Source organism: Megascapheus bottae, chromosome X (genome assembly GCF_031878675.1).
Source record: "Megascapheus bottae isolate mThoBot1 chromosome X, mThoBot2.hap1, whole genome shotgun sequence".
NCBI classification, from domain to species: Eukaryota; Metazoa; Chordata; class Mammalia; order Rodentia; family Geomyidae; genus Megascapheus; species Megascapheus bottae.
In genome coordinates this window covers 84,509,561-84,533,152 of record NC_143547.1, presented here as the reverse complement: position 1 = coordinate 84,533,152, position 23,592 = coordinate 84,509,561, and the positions used below count along the sequence as shown (strand labels likewise).

The 23,592-nt window shown below is 34.1% G+C and overlaps 1 protein-coding gene across 1 annotated transcript in view; it reads left to right on the top strand.

Annotated features, from left to right (window-relative positions):
* Window positions 1-23,592, top strand: part of LOC150041479 (teneurin-1-like) — a 464,851-nt gene that overhangs the window by 338,302 nt on the left and 102,957 nt on the right. Inside the window, exon 5 of the mRNA XM_090327165.1 lies at window positions 147-203. Within this exon, the coding sequence (XP_090183291.1) occupies window positions 147-203 (57 nt within the window). The remainder of the gene's footprint in view (window positions 1-146; window positions 204-23,592) is intronic.

Genomic DNA, 23,592 nt, shown 5'->3' with positions numbered 1-23,592 from the left:
TTTAATGAGGTATATAAATATTTGTTTATTATATGTCAATGATGCTGTGATTTTTTAAAAATCCCTGGATGGAAGGTTCCAATTGAAATCTACTGAATTCCCAATGACTTGGTTAATTATTAATTAGTCAAATATTTCTATTACAGGTTTTAAGTTCTCTCCTGTTTGTTGTGACATGGAGGCTCCAGCTGGATCTACTCAAGGCAAGTGTTTCACCACAACTTATTGTTACATCATCCTAAACCCTTAGCCCCTGAAAGGACATCTTGATCCTTTGATAAACAACACAAAGTCTTGTTCAATGTACTTTCAGAAATTAATACAATGGAAGATTATTGGTTTGCTTTTTTTCTTCAGAGTGTATATTGGATGTGAACAGGAGATGAAAGAGTAGTTAGTGTGCATAAGACATGATTTGGAGTAGGAGGAGAGAGTTTGAGTACAGAGTTTTAAAATGGTCAAATGGGTGTACGCTTCATAATTTCCTACATATGGACTTCTTTGTGTATGGATTTAACATAAGCTCCTTATAAATCTAATACGTTCATAATTTTCCAATGCCACCAAGCAGATTGCTTTGTTCTTTGCCTCCAGATGTTTCTTTTTTATGATTATTATTATTTTTTTATTTTTTTTATTTTTTTTGCCAGTCCTGGGCTTGACCTCAGGGCCTGAGCACTGTCCTTGGACTTTCTCAAGGCTAGAGCTCTACCACTTGAGCCTCAGCACCACTTCCGGCTTTATTCTATGTATGTGGTACCGTGGAATCGAACCCGGGTCTTCGTGCATGCTAGGCAAGCACTTTAACCCCTAGGCCAAACTCCAGGCCCTCCAGATGTTTCTTGTGTGGCTCTACAACCACACTTTATTTGTGTCATCAGTTGTAAGCAATATCTTAAAAATGAAAGCAAAATTTTATTATTTTCTGTAAACTTTCATCATTTTTCAGTGAATAGGCATAGGTATTCTCTTACTTTCACCTTCATTACATTCATTAGGATTTGCCTCTCTGCTCAAGGCATGAAAGTAGCATTTATACATGTTTTCATTTGATTTTTGGAGTCCTTCCTTCTCAAATGCTTTGTAAAAAAAAAGTTCTACAGTCCAACCATTGTCATTCAATTTTAGGAGGAAGCTGGAACATTAAAGATTACTGCAATATTTGTCATATGTGCAGTATGATAGTCACTATTGATATATCATTATTTCAAAATACCCCAATTGTCTATGTAGGCTCTTATTTCATTCTCAAGGTCACTCTGAAATAGATCAACCATTAATCCCCATTTTCCTTATAAATAAGTATTAAAAAACAATTTCAAAGCTAGGTAACAACATAATATATTATTTCCTAGATTGTTATCTTTTTTCTCAAAACTCATATGTGACTCGTGTAATATGAACTTGAATATGTCTGTTCAGCATACGTGTTACTCTGACTTCTATGACTCTTCTCAGCAAATACTATACAATACAGGATTTAATTAAGATCTATGAAAAGGTTTCATCAATCTAGATTTCATAAATAGTTAATAAATGATAGCTACACCAACCTGCCTTTCGTATTTTCATAAGTTCATACTGTGTTGGCTGTTTGAGTTTAGATGAAAGCATAAATGGTTTTTCTAACAGCCACTAATTTTTGGAACAATGCATTTCTAATGCATTTACTTAATATTTGTATGCAAATGCTTCTTTTTTCCCAGTGATAGCAATCTTTCATTAGAGCATTTCTAACAGGATGTCTAGTTTATTAGCTTAACTTTACATACACTATGTTTCAAAAGTAAAGTAACTTGTTTGACTATCACAAATTTCATAACACCACATCCTTGTACCTACATCAGTGCCATTATCATATGCTTTCTTTCTGTGCTCCTATACTCTATTTTTTGATATTATTGATGAGACAATAAACAATATCATGGACTAGCTGAGGATGATTTAAACCTCACTGCTATGAATGAAGTATAAAAGTGAAGACAGGGGAACCTATTAATTTAGATTTGTCCAACTGATGAAGAATCTTAAGAATGTGATTACAAGGATGTTTACAATTCTATCCCGGAAGAATACTGTATGAGTTAATTTTCTGCCTACGTTTCCAAAATCATGCCTGAAAGGAATTTTTTCCTTCACTTCTTTAATTGATCAAACTTTCAGAATATAATTTTTCTCATTTCATAAATTCTATTTGATTCCTTTAGCTTTAATTTAAATTCTTCACATGTTAAAACTCCTGGAGAATTATTTTTAACAACATAATTTCAGAACTGGAACACTTGGTATGAAAGATCTACAGAATGAGAAAGGAAAACTATAAAATAACTAAGGAGATACACATTTACAGGCTTTCAAAACATTGAGTTTCCAGTCCCTGAAACTTGTCATAAGCAAAATTGTCATCTTCTTTTGATGTTTCATTACCCATTAGGAACATTCAGATTAACTCAAGTAAGCTTGACCCTAGGATGTATGGGCAGTCAATACTTGGATTATACTTTGATATGAACCCTTATGCTTTATTTTTTCTTCTCTTTCTATTTACAATAGTGTGAATATATCAGAAGTAGCTATTAGACTATAATAATTAGATTTTTATTTTACTTCTAAGCCCATTTCCTTCTGCCATATCTCTGCAGATGACTATTTCTCTAAATTATGTCCAAACAGTAGGAATAAAATCCTACTCTGTCCCTCAGTTTATATTTCTCTGTTCATGAACTAAATTAAGATGGACCAGTTATTTTAGGATTAGTAAAAAACATGGCTAAATTCCAAGAACACAGAATCATTTTCCTAGTATGACCCAGATGTCTACACTGGGTCTCAGCAGGTATAATAAAAATACACGTTCTGATTTCTTAGAACCATCTTTTTTGATTCTTGAAACAGTTCTTCATGAAGGGCAGTCAATGACAAGTGGGCATATGTACCCAAAGAGATCTTATATTGGAGGATAAATGTTAAGTTAATTTAATTTAGTTTGTAAAATGAGATGAACATGCCTTGAAATCACTTAAAATATAATTATATTAATGAAATCCAAAGTGTTTTTTACTAATGAGTGGTAAAAAAGAGACTGTGTATATGTATATATAAAGGTGTGTTTATGAGTGTGTGTGTATATTTGTGTGTGCAGTCTAAAGCTCTGCAAGGTACCTGATGTTTCTCGTGCCTAGTTTTTGGAACTATAACGCTGAAAGATTCAGTTTCCTATTCTGTAAAATGGATATATAGCACTTTATGCTGTATCCTTATCATTAATCCCCAGTATATGCCAATTGTGGTTGTTATGTGACATTACTTACTTCAGATGCACCTATTGTAGACCTATTTTCGTAATCCCAAGAATTAGACAGATATGGAATGAAATTTCTAAAACATTTGGTGTCCTAAAGAGCTTACTATTCTAGCAGAGTCCATATTTTCTGCTCATTTCAAACTAGATAAAAATCCTTGTATTTGTTTCATATTAAAAAATCAATTATTTCAATAGCAAATAACCTTGTTCTGCTAAACAAAAATAGAAGAGACCATTAGAGGAAGTTTTACTGAAGCACTTCAGACTTGGCTCGGGGTTAGCTCTTGCTAGAGCTACAATCCTTCAGAAACCATGCTCATCTCCATAACATTTGGGCAGCTGAGTTCCAAATATACTTTTCAGGAACTTTACCACCAAAGGACTATCTGATATAATCACATGATAGTCAAGAAACCCATTTGTCCTGCTCCCAGTGGCCCTGTAAACTACAGAACCCTGGTAATATACCCTATGGTACCAAAACATACTATACTATCATAGCCATTCGAATGCATTGTCAGATCCTAAACTGTTTCAAGGGAACAGCTGGGATTGTGAAAAAAATGCACTGACTAACATCTGGGTTTTTCTGAATGGCATGGAATAGTGACACCCAAATGAAGGTTCTTCCTTCTTATATTTGCCCATATGGGGCCATTCAGATACATATAATGGAAGTAGTTTGTATTACACTGTACATATAGTGGAAGTAGTTTGTATTACACTTCTTCCCTTTGCTTTTTGTTTTCCCCTGGTGGTGTAAGTTATACAGGACACTTCCATAGCAATGATAAAAGTTCCTTAGGAACCATTGGAGTGTCAAAGGAAGTGTATGAAACAATGCAATGGCTTGGTAATAGCTTTGACAGGAGTCATACCATATAACTGACATCCTAATGGCTCTGCTGGAACCATTTAGGCATGTATGAGACTGTACAGTTGACTTTTGTAACAGCTCTTTTGGAAATGTTACACTATCAGAGCAAGTATGTAAGTCATCCAGATTACTTTATGGGTTAGTATTAAGACACTTCTGTGGTGACTGTGGCTCTCTTACAATTGCAAACCATTTTGATTAGAGTTTAACTTCAAGCTGTTATGAGGGTAAGTCATACATTTTCAGTAGGTAAAATTTAACTAGTATTTTACTATTGAAGTAATATGGGCTGATAGCTTAAAAATTAAAACAGTAAAACCAATTTAAAATGAAGCCAATTAAAATGAACCAATTTAAAACCAATTTTAAAATGAAGTATCCTCTTCCATCAGATAAACAGAATGAAAACTATTATAGGCCTTATAGGAGAAAATGAGAATACTTCCTAAACACAAAATACCCTGAATCCTAGGTGAAATTTATATTAATACTATAATGTGATATAACTTACCATTTAAAATATTGGCAATAACTATTTACCATAGCAAAGTTATGGAACCAACCCAGATGTCCCTTAGTAGATGAATGGATCACGGAAATGTGGTATTTAAACATGATAGAATTCTATGTGCCTTCAGAAAGAATGGCATCACTCCATTTGTAAGGAAATGAAAAGACTTGGAAAAAAATCATATTAAGTGAAGTAAGCCAGGCCCAAAGGAACATAGGCTGAATGGTTTCCCTCATTTGTAATAATTAGTACAAACCTAGGACTCTCCTAACAGAGGATTACAATAGTTCAAAACCTAGATAAATAAGGCTATATAGGATGAGTCTAAATTAATTGACCTCCAAAACATGGAAACAAGAGTTTAATTATGAGTAACTGTTGTTCTTAATGTGCTATGTTTTTCTCTTCTCTTTTGTTGCCCTTTGGTTAATGTCATATTGTTACAGTATCTGACTTGTTCCCTGGTATATTGTACATGTTTATTTGTTTATTTGAAATATGAAAGGCAAGGGGGAGAAAAGATGGGAGGGGTGGAGGGAAGGAAAAAGGGACAAAAACATGAAAAGGGGATCAATGTATGAGAAGTAATGCACCTTCTATATGGCGAATATAACTGTAAACCCTTATACATTAAAATAAAAATAAAATAAAATATTGGCAATAATAAATATTTGACAGCATAGTTTTAAAAGTGTTATTTATAAGACTCTAAATATTTAATCTATATGAAAGAAAGCAATAATGTCCAGCAGAAACATAACACTTTTAACCCAGAAATTTAATTACTTGTAATTTATCCTATAGATATTGAGTGAAAATGCAGTTACATATAAATGACTATATATATACATATTATGTGTGTGAGGTTGTTCAATGGAGAATTGTTCAAAATATTGAAAAATCAGAACTGCCCATCAAAATGTTCATCAACAGGAAGCCATGTGAATAATTTATAGTATATTCATTCAATGGAGTACCCTGCAGCTTTATAAAGAATGAGTCATGCTTGGTAGGAGAAGCTACATACCTCAAGTAAGGATATGCATGAGAGATTCAATTCCCTTGAGAATCTATATGCATTAATTTATAACTTTTTTATTTATTAAGATAGGCAGTGGGGTACTGATGTAATTATATTATCCTTTATGTTCTTTTATGGATGTCTGGAATATTTAAAATATATTTAGCATAAACAAAATAAGGCAATTCTTTATTAATCTTCATGATACAACTTTAAACAACTAACAGCAATAAAAACAAATCCATATCACATCACTCTGTAGGAAAATGAATTGTTTGATCTGTAACCCCATATTAAAAGTATGTTTTGTAGGGTGATCTCTTGGCTTACACGTGTAATCCTAGGTACTCAGGAATCTTAGATCAAAGTTTGAAATGAGAGCTAGCCTGGAAAGTCCATGAGACTCATCTCCAATTAACCCATATATTTATCTATATATATAATTTTAATCTAGTTCACAATCAATATATAAGTAAAAACCATGCTGGGTGTGGTGGCTCATGACTGTAATCCTAGCTACTCAGGAGGCTGAGATCTGAGGATCAAGGTTCAAAACCAGCCATGGCACAAAAGTACCTGAGACTCTTATCCCCAATTAAATTCTAGAAAACGAGAAGTGGGGTTTGGCTTAGATAGGGCGGTAGCCTTGAGCTGAAGATCTCAGGGACAACGCCCAGGCAGAATTCAAGCCCCATGATCCACAAAAAAGTAAAAACCACATTAGAGCTCCATATGTTTACTTCAAAAGATGTATGTTTAGAGATTAAGCTTCTGCCTTACAAAGGAAACAAGGCATAGAAATACTACAAGGCAATGTACAAGCCATTTCAAGTTTCTGAATTGTATCCCATAAAACAAAAGGATGGCTCAAATTTAAAACCTTTCATGCAGTATATAACATGCCATTTTCTTTTGAAAGCAAGCAAGCACATGTATTTATTATTTAACAAACTTAGCACTGTATGTCTAAATGTGTTTTCATGACGAAATGACTATAAGGCTAAGTGGCTAATTTTAAATAATGTGGACTTACTGACAAAATTCCATACTTTTCAATCTTTTGCCTCCTATCCTCCAGAAATATGTACTTAAAATATAGGTATACACACACACACACAAACACACACACACACACACACACACACACACAATAAAGAGAGAGAGACAAACGGAAACAGAGAGTTTAAAATGAAGATCTGAAACTTGCTAAACAAGCACTGTAAATGGGCCACAATTCCAAATGTTTTGTTTTCAGATTTTTGGGCAGAGTTTCCTACTAACTTAAATGCTCCTACTTCTACTTCCTGCATAGCATTGGCCATACCTCAACTTATGTTTTAGGTAGAGACTCATTTCTGCTGCCTCAGCTGACCGGAAACTATGTTCCACCTGACTGTTGGGATTACTGGTGTGTGTCACACACCTAGCCCGATTTTCATTTATTTTAAAATTTATAAGTGTAAAAGTATTTCTGAGACAGGTTAGTTATTATTTTCATGGTTCTGTGGAAAAAATATATTTGCTGCAATATTTTGTTCTGAATCTTGATTTTTATGGCATACGGAAGAAATCTGTACAATTGCTTAATTGCTTTACCATGAGCAAATATTGAGAGCTTTGTGAAACAATCCAAAATTTCCTCTGGCCCTACACATTTTATAAACTTGAATTGCCATTACCAAACTAGAGGTAATAAAGAGAAGTGAAAATCTCATGGATAATCCATACCCTGAAGAAATAATCAGTTTTCTACTATTTTCTCACATGGTTTCCACCATTCATGCTCTCTTAGTTTTTGACTTACCTTGTTGGTGACTTGCAAATATGATTTCCTGATTATTTTTTATCTTTCTGACATATCCCCATGTTTAATTTCTTGTCCTTAAGTTTTTACAATTTATAGCCGCTCAATGAATGAGTATTGCCTTGAGATTAAATACCCTACCTAATATGCTGATTACTCATTTTCCTCTCTAAAGCCTTCTTTCCAACATCATTTATCCACTACTTGCTCAACAATTTCACTTGAATATTTGATAGGTACCTTAAACTCAAAACTTTTCCAAAATTAAAATTCCTATCTCTCCCAATACCTGCTCCACACTCCACCTGCAAACTTGCCCATTTTATTTGATGAGACTCTATACTGTCACCTACTGTGGCCTAACCTCTTTTCTTCTCTTATCAATAAACTTTATTCTTCCATTACCCCCACTGCTACCACGCTTCCTTTTCATCTATTCTATAGATTAATTCTTTTTTTTGCCAGTCCTGGGTTTGAGCTCAGGGCCTGAGCACTGTCCTTGAACTTTCTCAAGGCTAGAGCTCTACCACTTGAGCCTCAGCACCACTTCTGGCTTTTTTCTGTGTATGTGGTACCAAGGATGTAGATTAATTCTATAGCCTTTGTCAGATGTCCATACTACTAAAAATATTTTTCCAAGTAAGTCTTTACTGTAAAAAAAAGATCAAAATTAGCTTCTGATTTCTTTCAGAGTTTAATATTTACAGTGGCCAAAAGTTGCTCTATGCCCTACCTCTCGTATCATTCTGGCCTCTCCTCCTTCTACATTTTCCATTGTTATCTCTGTTCTAATGAAAGTGACATCTTTTTGAGTCTCTTTAGGAAAAAAAACAAAACTTCAAGCTGGGCATGGTGACTCATGACCGAAAACAAACAAACAAACAAACAAACAAACAAAAACTTCAGTTCTGCCTTAAGGACTTCACTCTAACTGATATCTGCTTGGACCTTTCTTTATTGAGATTTTTGATGTTTTACTCCTGCATCTCTTCAAGTCTTTGTTCAGATGTCTCCTTCTTATACTCTAATCCATACAGTGTAGTGGTGCAATGTGTATCCCAACCACTTAACTCACATATTTTTACGTTACTCTACCTTTTCTCACTTCCTTAACCTGTATCATCTTGCATTTTCTTTATTTACTATGGTTATGGTTTATTGTCTCTTTCCCCTATCACAATCATTTTTTGAGTTTTGCAATTTTATGTGTCATATTAATTTTTTTATCAGTCCTGATATTTGAACTCAGCTTGGATGCTGTCCCTGAGCTCTTCAGCTCAAGGATACTACCCTTCCCCTTGAGCCACAGCGCCACTTCCAGTTTTATAGTGGTTAATTGGAGATAAGAGTTACACGTTCTTTAGAGCCAGGGCTGGCTTTGAACCACGATCCTCAGATCTCAGTCTCCTAAGTAGCTAGGATTGCAGATGTGAGCAATTGTGCCTGATTGTGTGTCATATTTCTTGAACCTTGGGAAGGTTTCTAGAATAGCTTCCAATATTTAGCAGTACTATATAACAAATAAGAGCACCGATGCCTCATATTAGAATATTAACTACACGGGAGGCTGAGATCTAAGGACTGAAATTCAAACCAGTCCAGGTTCACAGTTCCATAAGACTTTTATCACCAGTTAACCAGACTGAGCCGAGTGATTGAGATACATTGTGTGTCAGTAAGGACACTTCAAAATAAGAAACCCTTATATAACTTACTTATGTAGGGAAATGGTTGAATCATTCAAAAGTATTGTGTGATTTCCTGGATTTGTTTAGCTTTAGATTGTGATGATTATACTGACCTTTATAGATAACTAATTTATGTATCCAGAAAGAGCTGTGATTGATGTACCAAATCAATGCATGTAGACATAGCCATCTTCAATCATAATTAGATTAGAAGTCAACAGAGCACTGTAGGAGAACTTTGTCAGAATACTTTATGACTTAAAAATAATAACGATTGAATGTTCATAAATTAATAAGCATATATATGTATCTTTTTTAGTGATTTATGAAAAGTCTAGCAAAATAAGTCTACCAAATTAGTTGATTTATTTAAGGTATTCCCTAAATTGATATGTTATCTGTCTTCATTGCCTTGTCATTCTATTGGAAACCATTGACTCTTTTGCTTATGAAGATACCACTATATTATCAAATAAGGCATTGTTTGATTTTATTAAAAAGCATTCCTTTTAAAGTTGGTCAAAATATAACGAATGATTGTTGTCCTTAATGTACTATGTTGTCTCTCATCTCCTTTGCTGTCCCTTGGTTATCTCATATTGGTATAGTATCTCACTTTGTTATCTGATATATTGAATTTATTTGTATTTGGATATTTGAAATTTGATAGGGAAGGGGGGAAAACCAAGACGGGTAGGGGGTGTGGGGGGGGGAGGGAAATGGGTCCCAAGACATGTGAAAAGGTATCAATGTATGTGAATTAATGCACCTTCTATCTGGCAAATATCATGTAACCCTTTTACTAATTACAATAAAAAAAAGAATAAAAAAATAAAGTTGGTCAAAGCAATCAAGAAATGTGAATGTATATGACAATCACACTTAAAGAAAAAACTAAGATAATAAAGTACAAAGTGTTAAAGTGAAACTGTTTATTCCAATTCATATCAGAGTTTGAGGAAATATCTATAAATGTTAAAAATACTGGCTAATGTGTATCCAAAATTTCCATGGCAGGTCATAGCATTTTTACCAATCTTCTCATACTTGTTTAAAGTTAAAACAGTGTTCACACTGACATACATAAAGAGGTTAAAAACCAAACAAACTAAAAATAAATTAAAAGCAGAACAAAACAAAACCATACAAAAGGCAAAGAAAGGAGATAGGCAAAAAATAGGTACAAATCTTAAGTAGATAATATCTATTTTCACTTTAAATGAATATATGTACATACATGTTTTGTACTTGGAGTGCTTTGTTGTGTTCCTGCATCTATAGGGTATTGTTAATTTCTATAGTGTGCAAAAGAGAGCAATATGCATATAGAAAGACAATTTGTCTTTGGTTCACACATCCATATGCTTTATCATTTGTTCAGCACACTATATACTGACATTTTTATTAGCTTCTGAAGTTTTTATCAAGATGAATTTCTTTTATGTGTCTCATTTCCAAGTAGCTGCCTAGAACTATAGTCACGAGTATGCTAAATTGAGCAGGCACTCAGACCTTTTTTTAACATGTTCTTTTCAGAATCATATTTTATAAAAAGATATCAGTACAAAATGAATCTAAGCAGAAAAGTAGTTTTCTTTTATAACAATTTGCCTCCATTGAATGAACTGGTCTTTGCCCATCAGAACTACAAAGAATAATTTAGATGTGTTTTCTCTTACCCTATACCTTGAGCCTGAGAGACTTAGGAAAATACTTGCTTTCCAACAAGTAGAGTTTCAATTGTTGCGGATTGAATTAGTGTAAATAAAATAGAACAGCTCTAGAAAATCAATACTGCATTGGTAGTAAGCTGGAAAATACTGACAAATTATCCTTTTAGGCCTTAGAGAGGTTTAATCTAACCATCGTTTTCTCCTGACAATATGAGAGAGAAGAGAGTAATGTATTACTTAGTCCTGATATGGATAAGACTGATGCATGTTCTTCACTGTTCTATCACTTTTCCCTTCATTGTCAGTTCAACTTTTGTTTTCTTCCAGAAAATCATTCTCCAATAATATGTGCTAAGTCTTGTATCTTTAATGCCAATAATATTACTGTTCCCTTATCATAAGTTGTCTAATGGGAATACAAATTATAGAAATTCAGATGTCTTTCACTATCTGCATGAGACATATTCCTAAGGCAATGTATGCATATTAGCTCTTAGGTCTATAGTCTGTGTGTGATTGCTAAATGAACTTTTAAAATGTTAGATCATGTATAAAGTGAATAATTTCTCTTCTGTCAAATTTATGGATTTTACCACATGGGATATGTTGCTTTTTGAGTTTAAAGTGAGCCCTGTTTCTGGGACAATTTATACTTACCTCACATAGAAGAGGATTTTTTTTAATGAAAACTATTGTGCATGGTTTAGGCCAAAATTTCTTAGAGTTTTAATGATTTCATCATATAACTCTTATTCTATGGGATAGGTGGAGAGTGAAAAATATGTGAAAAATATGACAGAAATATTAGGTCAGCAATTTGCTAACCTTTTTTCTGTTACATAAACAAACTTGTGCTAAATGTCACATTTTCAACCATGGATATAATAAAATAATATTTTTCATTAACCCAAGAATAACATGGACATAAAAAAACCAAATACTTTCTCCAGGCAGGATCATTTCTCAAGGCACTGAATTATGAACAATATTTAAATTACTGGATATATTTACCCCTTATATTTTGCAAGCCCTAAGGTCTTATTATATTACTTCAACATTATTATCATAGTAGTAAAGAAATGAATCTCAAATGTGTTTACATGTTCAGTGAATAGAATGCATATTAAATAATGATAAATGCACCTTACTTATTTTACACTACATTCAATTAAAGCTTCCATAGATTACTTGCTCACCCACAGTAATATTTAAGTTTCCTGGTACCTATAATCAAAGGGAAGAACTTAAGCTATCAAGGATGAATATATTTACAAAAAGAAGAAATTGCAGTGAGAAGTTTAGCAAGCACTGTATTTTATTATCTCCTAGGGAAATATATTTCTTCTGATAAACATTTTCTAAAAGAGCAAAATTTAATATAGATATACAAGACTATTAAGTATAAATATGGCAATCTTAGACTACTACAGAATAAGCTATGGTGACAGAATTTCTCTGCATAAATTAGCAGCACTCTTGCATATGCCAGATAGTTACAGAGAACAGAAACTTCTGAAGCCTTAAAAAAATTAATTGAAATGTAGAGATATCTTCAGCATTCTATATAACACGCTGTTATTAAACATTTTAAATTTCCTTCTATAAGCAAAGAGATATTACAGAGAAGAGATGGAGCAAAGTAGGGAGAGATAAAAATTAAAAGCAGATATGACTTCCAGTATCAGTAATTTGGTTACATAGTCTTAATGGTACTGATTTAAAAAAAAAGCCTGATGGCATATTAGCCTATCACTATACAACTTACCCAACTGACCAGGAAAAGATCAATACAACTTACCCAACTGACCAGGAAAAGATCAGTAGTTTTCCCAATTGTCAAACCAGCCAGTCACCATGGTTTTGATTGCATAATTGCATGATCAATCTAAGTCATTAGTTAAGATTACTAAAGTAAACCACACTTGGAGAAACTTGAATGTGAGTTAGTAGGTAGTACCAAATAATGGAAGAGTTCTATAAGAGCAAATTCATCAAATAATTTCTGTAGGCCATTATTTATGTCCAAAATTGATTCAGAAAGGAAATTCATTTGAAAATTCTGAAAGTTATAAAGTATATGCTGTGCTTTTACATTTTTAATGTGAATACATTTATTAGAATTTGATTCTAAACCAGAATTCATTTCAGAAATAGCTATCCAAGCCCAACCATACACAAAAGACTGGGGAACCAAAAATGAAAATCTACACATTTTTCTGACTTTAGAAGTTTCGAAACAATGAACAAGTTGGGGAGTAGATACAAATAATTATAGTGTACTATACTAAGTTTTACTGTAGAGCAATGTACAAAATGTACCTGTGTAGGCACAGAACAGGAAATAAACTGGAGAATCTAAAATGACTTTGCATGTAACATGATATTTTAACTCTGTTTTCACATGTAAATATGAATTTATCATATAGAACAGAAAGGACATTTCAGTCAGAGGTAACAGAAGACATTTGGCATAAAAAGATATGGCATGTTCTAGAAATTTCAAGAAGTTGAGTTGGCACATTAAATAATAGCATGTTATTGGAGAGAGACAGGAATTCAAGATAATTTGAAACTAATTTATAAGAAAAGCACATGCCAGTAAAAACAGTTCCAATATTTTGTTTACTTGAAAGACAGAACTACCTATTGAAGTGTGTAGACACACAAAAAAGTAGAATTGCCAAATTGTTTGTCAACATAATAAAATTTGGACCTTAGAATGATACCTCAAGGCATAGCAGAATATGGATCACAATCATTCCTTAGTTCCCATAATTCATTAGTTTTTATTGAACACATATTATTTGTCTGAGAATCCTAGTCCCTAGAATCAGGCTCAGACTGATAAAAAGATAACTCTGTAAACAATTACAATTCAATGTGCTATGTCCTTTATTCTGATTCTATCAAAAATACAATGAAAACACAGCAGAGGCACTATCTAAATTATCTTGAGGAAGTCAGATGGAGCATAGAATATGAACCATTCAAACTAGGAATATACAAACATGCTCAAACTGTGGAATTAAATCAAATATTCTTCATTTAGAAACTGAAAATATATAGAATATATTTATACATAATGGGGTTTTATGACAGGATGTATATTTTGTAGTTTTCATAGACAAAAGGTCTGAACAAATGAACAAATACCGATATCACATATCAAGCTTTTCTCTGAACCACAGAAAATCTGTTTTAGGACTAATGCCTTGGCCTGTCTCCCACAAGAAATGGCAACTTGGAAGAAGCAATCTTATTTAAAGTTGAGTAGTAATCCAGAAAGAAAACTAACAGAATCTATTTTTTAAACCATATGGAAAATAAGGAAACAAATAAGAATAAGAAATGGCAGGAAAGCACTCATCAGAGAAATATCTCCAAGCAGAAAAATAATTGGAATAAGATATTTTGGCAGTAAAATAGTATATAGTATCAAAGCTTGGGTGTACAAAGTAAAGTGACCACTCCTCATTAAAGTTAATATGAACCAGAAAATAAAGGAATAAAACAAACCAGTCACAAAGCATATAAATGTTTGTTAGAATTCCAAAGTGGTATTTAGAGACCATCCCACTACCTGTATATACATGCCTATTCTGGAATTAGATTACATAGAAAATGGGATTTTGTAGGTATAATTATGGATGTTAATCACGTTACTTTAAGACTGTATCCTAGTGGTTCTAAACTATTCTATGTATCCTTAAAATAACACAGAGAAGCTGTTGACAGAAAGATAATTCAATAAGGTCTGAGAATAAGAGGAATTCAATATGATAAAGATTCTTGGTTGATGGATAGAGGAAGCCATTGCTATCTTATACAAACATTATGTCTTCTAAATGAAAGTTATAAAACAATATTTATAGTTAATATGTGTGACACACTGTGATTTCCTGTTCTATTCTAGTCAAGCTTATTTTGTCATTCTGTTCCTCCATGTGACCATGCCTGCACTACCTTATACTCCACTTAATTGAAACATGACTTGCCTTCCTTGATCTCTAATATTATTTTCACAACACTGTAGGATCAATACTTAACATTTCAAAAAATGTCCAGAAAGATTCTTTCTAATCTTTCTTTGGTACTATTGAAGAATGATCTTTTGTTGTGATACCAATCAAGTGTTGGTGTTTAATAGAAAGTCTCTGTGTTGGAATATTTATTCTTTTTTATTTTATTTTATTGTCAGGGTGATGTATAGAGAAGTTACACTTACATTTATAAGGCAGTGAGTACAGTACTTCTTGAACATTGTTACCCCTTCCCATGTTATTCTCCCACTCTCCCTTCCTTCACCACTCCCAAATTGTAACATTCATTTCCAACATATTGTCTTGTGAATATCGCTGTTACATTGGTTCACATTTTGTCCTTTGTCTCATCATCTTGTTTCTTTTGACCTTTACAAACCTAATAGTATTTGTTTGTACAGCTCAACACCTTAGGAAAAACTAAAATAATCATGCAAAGTATGTTATCCCCTTCACTGAAGAATTATCTTCCCTTTTTCATATTACAGTCTTTTATACTTCCTTTGTACTAATATTTGCCTTCAATATATTTTAAGGTATCCTCTAATTGCAATTCTTAGGAGCATTCCCTTTACTTTTTAAAGAATGCCTCACTGATAAAGTCTCACTGAAGTGTCAAGTATAAAAAGAGCATAAGGAAAACATACCTGATGGAAAGGTGCTGAATAATCTGAAAGACTGTTCAAATTCATTTCTCCTATGGCCTGTCTTAAGAAATTGCCTTTAACTACTTATATTTTTAAAGGAAAGATAATTGATAGCCCAATTGCAAATGACAGTGAATAAAATGTATCTATAGGATATAATATGATATTATCATATATAATGGCAACCCTTCAAAAGTTACAACTCCCACCACCATCCATAACACTTCTTCATAATACTTAATTAGGACACCCTTATTCTCTTCCTGTGATTACTTCATTGCCTAATTTACTGCTTTCTTCCCACAATCCAAGTACATTAAAGCTGGAAAAGCTCTAACTTACCCCCTACCTTCTATCCACAAATTTTCCATTCCCCCTATTTCCCCTATCCCACCACCACAATGTTCGTTTCCCTTCTTCCCCTTTTGTTTGTAGCCGCCCTTTCCAAAATAATTCAAACTGTAAAACTGACGAGAAGTAATCTGAATTAGAGGGAAGTGAAAATCTTCTATTTTTAGCTCTTCACCTATCATCCCACACTTTCAGAAAACTCCATTACAGGCTGCAAAATTAACATTGTGAGGTAATCACACACAATGAAATTCTCAAATAATCTTCAAAAGGAAGAAAGTAAAGACAGTGGAACCCTCCAGTTTCTTACAAGTCCTTTATTTTATTTATTCAAATGCTATCGTTTGAAGTATATTTCCAACACCGTTTAGCATAACAGCTCCACCAAGGCATTCAATTATTTGAAACTGAATGAAATTTTTATTGGGTAGAGAATATCACACAAAAACACTGCTTTTAAATCATGCTAGAAAAGATGGTTACACATATACTCTTTTGAAAGAGGAGGCAGTACCAAAATCAAGTAAGAAAACAGGAAAGAATTTCTTGAAATTTTAGTATGTGCTGCTAAAGGTAAAGCTTGGTTTCCTTAACCATTATGACCTTGAAGAAGTAGAGAGGGAATCACAAACTAGGAAAGGAAGTAGGAGGTATAGAAAGAGGATAGTTTATTATGTACAGTTGAATAGAAGATAAACTTGTGCTATTCTATACCACAACATGATAACTACAATTGAAAGCAATTAATACTGTACGTCAAAATAGCTAGTGAATGTTCTAAACATGGAGAAATCACAACTGTGTAAGGTAATGAGCATAACAATTATCATGATCCAAACTTTACTGATTGTATATATGTATTCACTGAAATAACACACTGTATGGCATGAACATATATAATTATTGAATGTCAATTAAATTTTATGAATATTTAGGAATGAGCTTTAAAAAAGAATAACCATAAACTAGTATATTGAAGAAATCTAGATCTTACTTGTCATATGATAATGCCACATATATCATCAACCTATGGAATAGATTCATTTGTGAGTATTGTGGGCGCTAGCAACTTTAAGCCATAAAGTTGCAAAAGAACAGTAATAAGAAATATGTATATATATATATACATATAATAAGCCTTGCCTGTTTTGTTTTCTTTAGAAATGTTGGCTCACATAAGGTCTACAACTATGAAATATTCTTTTCATGGACATTTGTAATAGATATCATTTTTCATCCAATTCAGTTTTACATTTTTCTACTCTCCTACCAGCCAGAGTTTAAAGGAGTAGAACTGGAATCATGCTATCTTTATTGGATACACTTATCCTACTTGCCCAGTTAAACTTCATTTGTTTGTTTCATTGGTTGTCAGGCTTGACTACAAGTCTTGGTACTGTCCCTAAACATTTTCACTCAAATCTAACTCTTTACCATTTTGAGCCACAGTATCACTTCCAGTTTTCTGACAGATAACGGGAGATGAGTCTCATGGAGTTTCCTGTCCTGACTAGCTTCAAAGCAAAAGCATGATCCTTAGATCTGAAGCTACTGAGTAGCTAGGATTGCAGGTTTGAGACACTTGCAGCCCAGCATTACTTAGGAAAAGCATTAGTTAAACTTAATTGTTTGCCACTATTTTTCCTAACAATGGTTTAGAGTATCTATTTGGTTGAAGTATAGCTTCATATTTTGAGTTTTTTTCCCCAAATAACACTTGCAAAATGCATTTCCTTTTGTTCTGTTTCAGTAATTTTTTTATAATTGGCATTTTAGCATTGCTTGGAACATGAGACTGATACTTAATGTACTACATTTGTATTCATGGTTAGTTGTAGTTTGAACTGACAAATTTACTCTTCTTATAGGTAAACAATGTATGTCAAACAGACTGACTCTTTCCTGACACGTAGATCATTTGATACCCTAACTTCCTGATTGAATAGATCTTTTCTCATGGTCTTGGGCTAGGTATATGCCTACTACTAAGTCTTTTATATATATATTTATTATTGTCTAGTATTCCTTGACTTTTTTCAAGCTGATCATCATCACCTTCACCCCACTTACCTAATTTCCTACTTCTACTCCTTTACTCCCACTAATTACTCCCCACCGCCCTGGTCATACAAAGCCATCTCAGCATCCTAGCTGCAATTCCTCTTCAGATCTTTGTACACTTTATTTCAATATGAAATTTGTGTTGCACCATCCTGTGCCTCTTTAACTGTAGTCAGTATTTTCTGTCTTATTTCTCCTGTTGTGCTGATCATTGCCAAATAAATTCACATGCCAGATTACCATCCCTGTACATCTGTACATCTGCAATGTTAAACTTTACCCGAACCTTAAGGCTACCTATTTGTCCTACTTTTGCCCCAAGTCAAATATCTTTCTAATTCTCTATTCTACCTATTCTAATGTCTTTCTCCTTGAAATATTTATTCTACCCATCTCTATATAGACAACAGAGGATATGCTGTCATACCTCATATAGGTAAAACAGTCAGAAATATTCTTTACTTGTTCAATGAAATTTCATATTCTGTGGGTTTTTAAATCAATACAATTCACAGATCTTCCAGTGCTTACATCTTTCATTGTCCATTACCTTATAAATACTTCAGGTATTTACTTAGATATGACTTGCTTTTATTCATATTGTTACCTCCTTCCCTCCCTTTTTATGCTGGTACTAAGATCTGCACAGAATGTTTTGGACTTTCTATAAGGAAGCAATATACCACTTCATGTTTTCTTAGCATCTTCTCTGATTGAATCTCAAACTTTTCTGTGGAGCCAACCTAGGATTTCAACCTCCCTACCTCTACCTCCTAAATGACTGTGATAACAGATATGTGAACTTGTGTTCTGTTTGGTTTCTTTGACATAGTGTCTTGCTAAGTTTCTCTGTGAGTAGGCCACAAAGAATTATCCTCCTATCGCTACCACCCATGTAGCTAGGATTATAGGCAAGTACTACCACGTGTGGCAAATGCTCATATTTCTGCCTTTAGTTTATTTAGTCCTTGTCGTCTGACAAGCTCTACCTTATATTTCTTATTCATCATATTTGCTTTTCCATTAGAACATAAATTCTACCAAGTAGGGATTTATGTATAGATTGTTATGAATAGTTTGATACCCTATAAAAAGCAAAATAAGCCTTTACTGAGTAAAACCAATAAGTTAACTGTAATTCAACTTCTCTTTTCTTTAATGTCATCACAAAAATCTTCATGGTGGTTAAATTCCACCCTCAGTACAGCTTCCATCCTACCTGAGTAGATGCATTGTTATTCTCTATGTGTACTCTTGAAAACTTATTTCTCTGAGCTCTCTAATGGTCATCTACTCATTTACTGATATCTCCTCATCAATCCATCTGCTAAAGCTATCCGTGTTTCCTAGGGATTGGTCCTTGGATTTTTTGTTTTGTTTTGTTGGTCTTAGGGCTTGAACTCTGGGCCTGGGCACTGTCCCTGAACTCTTCAGGTCAAGGCTACTGCTCTATCCTTTGAGCTACAGCAACACATCAGGTTTTCTATTGGTTAATTAGAGAGAAGAGTCTCATGGATTTTAGTGCCCTGGCTGGCTTTGAACCACAATCCTCAGATATCAGCCTGCTGAGTAGCTATAATTACAGGCATGATCCAGTGTGTCTGGCATGTGTCCTTGGATTTTGATACTTCACTTTATATATTTTTCTGGAAAATAATGTTCACAGTTCATATTTATATCTTAAACACTGTCAGTACTAGTGATGTACTTATTGCTTTCCTCTCAAACTATTTTAACTGTCCATTGGGCAGGAATGACATAGTATATATGTTCTTTTTTTTTTTGCCAGTCCTGGGCTTGAGCTCAGGGTCTGAGCACTGTCCTTGGACTTTCTCAAGGCTAGAGCTCTACCCCTTGAACCTCAGCACCACTTCTGGCTTTTTTCTATGTATGTAGTACCAAGGAATCGAACCCGGGTCTTCATGCATGCTAGGCAAGCACTTTAACCACTAGGCCAAACTCCCGGCCCCAGTATATATGTTCTTAAAACCCAACATAACACCAAGTCATTTTCTTCCCTTCTTCCTAAATGCCTGCTTTAATTGGTATCATCAACATCTATTCTGACTTGTAAGACATACATATTTAGAAAATTTTAATCCAAACTTTTCTTTGCTGCCTCCGTGTCTCCAACATTTAAAGGATCTACATCAAATCCCATTTGTAATGTCTCCTTTCTTCTCCATATATACTTCCTCTGCATTATTTCTAGAGTCTTATTTTTCCCATATGATGTAAGAGCAGTTACCTGACCTTCGTATTTTCATGCCCATACACAGCTAATGAAACATTTACACTGTCACCAGAAACATTTTTAGAGTGAAAATTTTCTCTTAAAAGTTTCCATGGGTACCCAGTGCGGTGGCTTACCCCTGTAATCCTAGCTACTCAGTAGGCTGAGATCTGAGGATTGAGGTTCAGAGCCAGCCCAGGCACTAAATTCCATGAGACTCTGATCTCCAATTAACCACTAAAATGAGAAGTGGGGGTGTGGTTTGAGGGGTGGTGCAGTAGCCTTGAGCTAAAGAGCTCAAGGACTCTGCCCAGGCTCAGAGCTCAAGCCCCATGACCCCCCCCACACACACACATGAAGTTTTTGTGACTATTCATTTTCTGTAAGCTCTTTTTGTGTGTGACTCACGGAGCTTTTTTTTTCAAGGTATTTATTCTATCACTGGAACCAAAGATACACTGCAACCATTTTGCTGCTTAACTGCAGAAACTGGAGTTTCTTCCTAGGCTGGCTTTAAACTATAAACCTTAGCTTTCATCCTTTTATGCAGTTATGCTTATAGGCATGAGCCACCAACAATTGGCTGACATAAGTAAGCTATTATATGTGGTAAGATCTAGCCTCAACCTACCTATAACATTTTAAATTCTACAGGCATATTCCCCTACTCACATTCTTGCCAAGAACCTCAAGTTCTTTTTCAATTTTAGGCCTAGCATTCATTTTACCAAGAATGTCCATTTCCTTTTCCCTCCAGACTTCTAAGAAGTTCTTATTTTTCAGTAGGCACTTCAATATTAGTTCCTCTGGAGACCTCCTCCGGGTCTCATAGAATAAATCATCTTACTCTTTGACCTTATATCATCATGCATAATGTATCTCTCTTGAAATATATTTACATTGTGTTTCAGGAACTTATTTAGATGCTTATTTTCTCATTGGACTCTGAATTTCCAGCTTCCAAATGAAGCTAGCCAGTAGGGAGAGAGAACGCATACTTAGAGTAAATATTATTAGGTTTGAGTACATACTGTCAAGCATAGAAGTTGAATGTACTAAAAGAGGAATGGAAACAATCAAAATAGTGCTTGGGGATGGACAGTTATAAAAGATCATGTAGAAAGTAACTGTTCAAAAGATGCATAAGTTTTGGGGTAAGTTAGGCAACGAACTAGTATATCATTTTGAATGTCAAGCAAGTTCAAATAAAAGACTAGTAGGTAAGACCAGTAGGGACAGGGAAATTTGAACTTGATTGTAGTATTCTTGAATATCTTGAAGTTATTATTGTGTTGTGTATGTGATACAAGACATATACACCTTGTCTAAGCTGAAACACTTACGAGGTACTCTGAGAATTATCGCATTATTATTCTTGCATTATCTTGTTTTATTTGAAGGTATCCTTCTGTATTCAACTCAGTTGAATCTTTGAATCTCAGGCTCTGATCTCTGGGGTCAAATTAGATATTAAACTGATTCTGATAGTAATATAGATAGAAGATCAGAAGTCATAAATGAGAAAAAATCAGATTACAAACATTGTTTTGTTGAATGGCAAAAATTTTGGGCTGATAAGGTGAAGACACAATAAAAACAGGAGTGCATGTAGTTCTATACTTTGAACAGAAAATTAGAGCTACTGCATTGGAAATCTGTCCTACTGTCTAGTTGTCTCTTTATTCAGAAGTTTAAGTTAATTAAACTTGGCTTTCCTAGTGTTTGAATGCCAATTCTAAATGCCTGTGGTAAGAAAAAACACAACCTATAAAATCAGTCATAATGCACATTCTAGAAGAGTCAACACAGTTGAGAGTGATATTTCCCAATGTCCTTTCATCCTGCTCTTCTTGTTTTTCAGTAGGGTTTTCTGTAATTATTATCTGTTGAGATTAGTGGTTTGCCCTTTGCTTTCTGGCATGGCACATTGTATAAATGCTTTGTGGTGGGACTTTAATTTGTTCATGATGACACTGTTTCTGCCTTTGCCCATGGGAAAAATAAAATTGAGTCATTCTTCCTGTGGCCTCCTTCAGCTACATATCCTGTCAGTGTGATGTTTATCTCCACTTACGTATTGATGATTACATTGATTGTGGTGTATTCTACAATGCAGCTCTTCGCTTCTGGCTTTTTAGTTTTATGGAGCTTGCTTTCTTTAAAATAAAGCCTCCTGAACTTGAAAGAGTCAGTGATCTCCCAACTAAGAAATAGAATTGCCCCTGACATGGGTTATTAGCCATTATTGCATTAGGGTATAACTCAAAGAGTTATTTGAATGGCAGAATATAAAAAAATGGGTGATAATGAGCCTTCCTCTAGTGAAATTCCACTGTACTGAACTTTCATTTTAAATCACTTAAAATGAGTACTGAAAAATGTAGCATATTTGGAGAATGCTAAAATGATTAAAATTCCTGTTTGTAGATGAATCACCAAACTAGTATCTTCTGTTCATCACTGGTCTTTCTGGTTGAACTGGGATTTGAACTCACAGTCTTGTACTTATTACACAGGCACTCCACTACTTTAGACACACCTCTAATCCTATTTTGTTTCTATTGTAATTCAGATAATATGGCTTTGGATTGCTTTCTTCCTACCTGTATCTTGTATAGCTTGTAGTACACACACACACACACACACACACACACACACACACACACACACAAACCACCTAGTTTTTCTAGTACTGCTACCATTTTTATAAGCTGGCCTGAATCATATTCCTCTTGAGCTTTACTCACTAAGTAGCTAGATTCAAGGCCTACAACACAACACCCACCCTGGTATCACTGATTTTGAAGTCTTTTCTGAAGTAGTGACATTTCATATATTAATTTACTATTCATTTTCATGACTGTGAATATAAATCCTGACAGCTCCATTCAATCATTGTCACCTTGATCAAAATTTTTAAGTCTTGAAGCCATAGCATTCTCACATATACATGGACACTTTACAGGAGTTTGAGGAAAATTATGGATAGATAAGGAGTAAGTTCAGGTATATGAATTTGATGTAGCATGAAACTTGTTTAAAAAAATACTTAGTATGACATCAGACATATGACAATAACAGGGTAATTATATTACATTTTAATGGCTATAAAAATCATCCAATGGGCCAGGAGTATGGCCTAGTGGTAGAGTGCTTGCCTAACATTAACAAAGCCCTGAGTTCAATTCCTCAATAACACATACACAGAAAATGCTGAAAGTGGTGCTGTGTCTCAAGTGGCAGAGCGCTAGCCTTGAGAAAGCTCAAGCACAGTGTCCAGGCCCTGATTTCAAGCCCTGGTACTAGTAAAAAAAATTTAAAAGGCCAGAAGTGGCACTGTGGCTGAAGTGGCAGAGGGATGGCCTTGAGCAAAAGGTGTCCG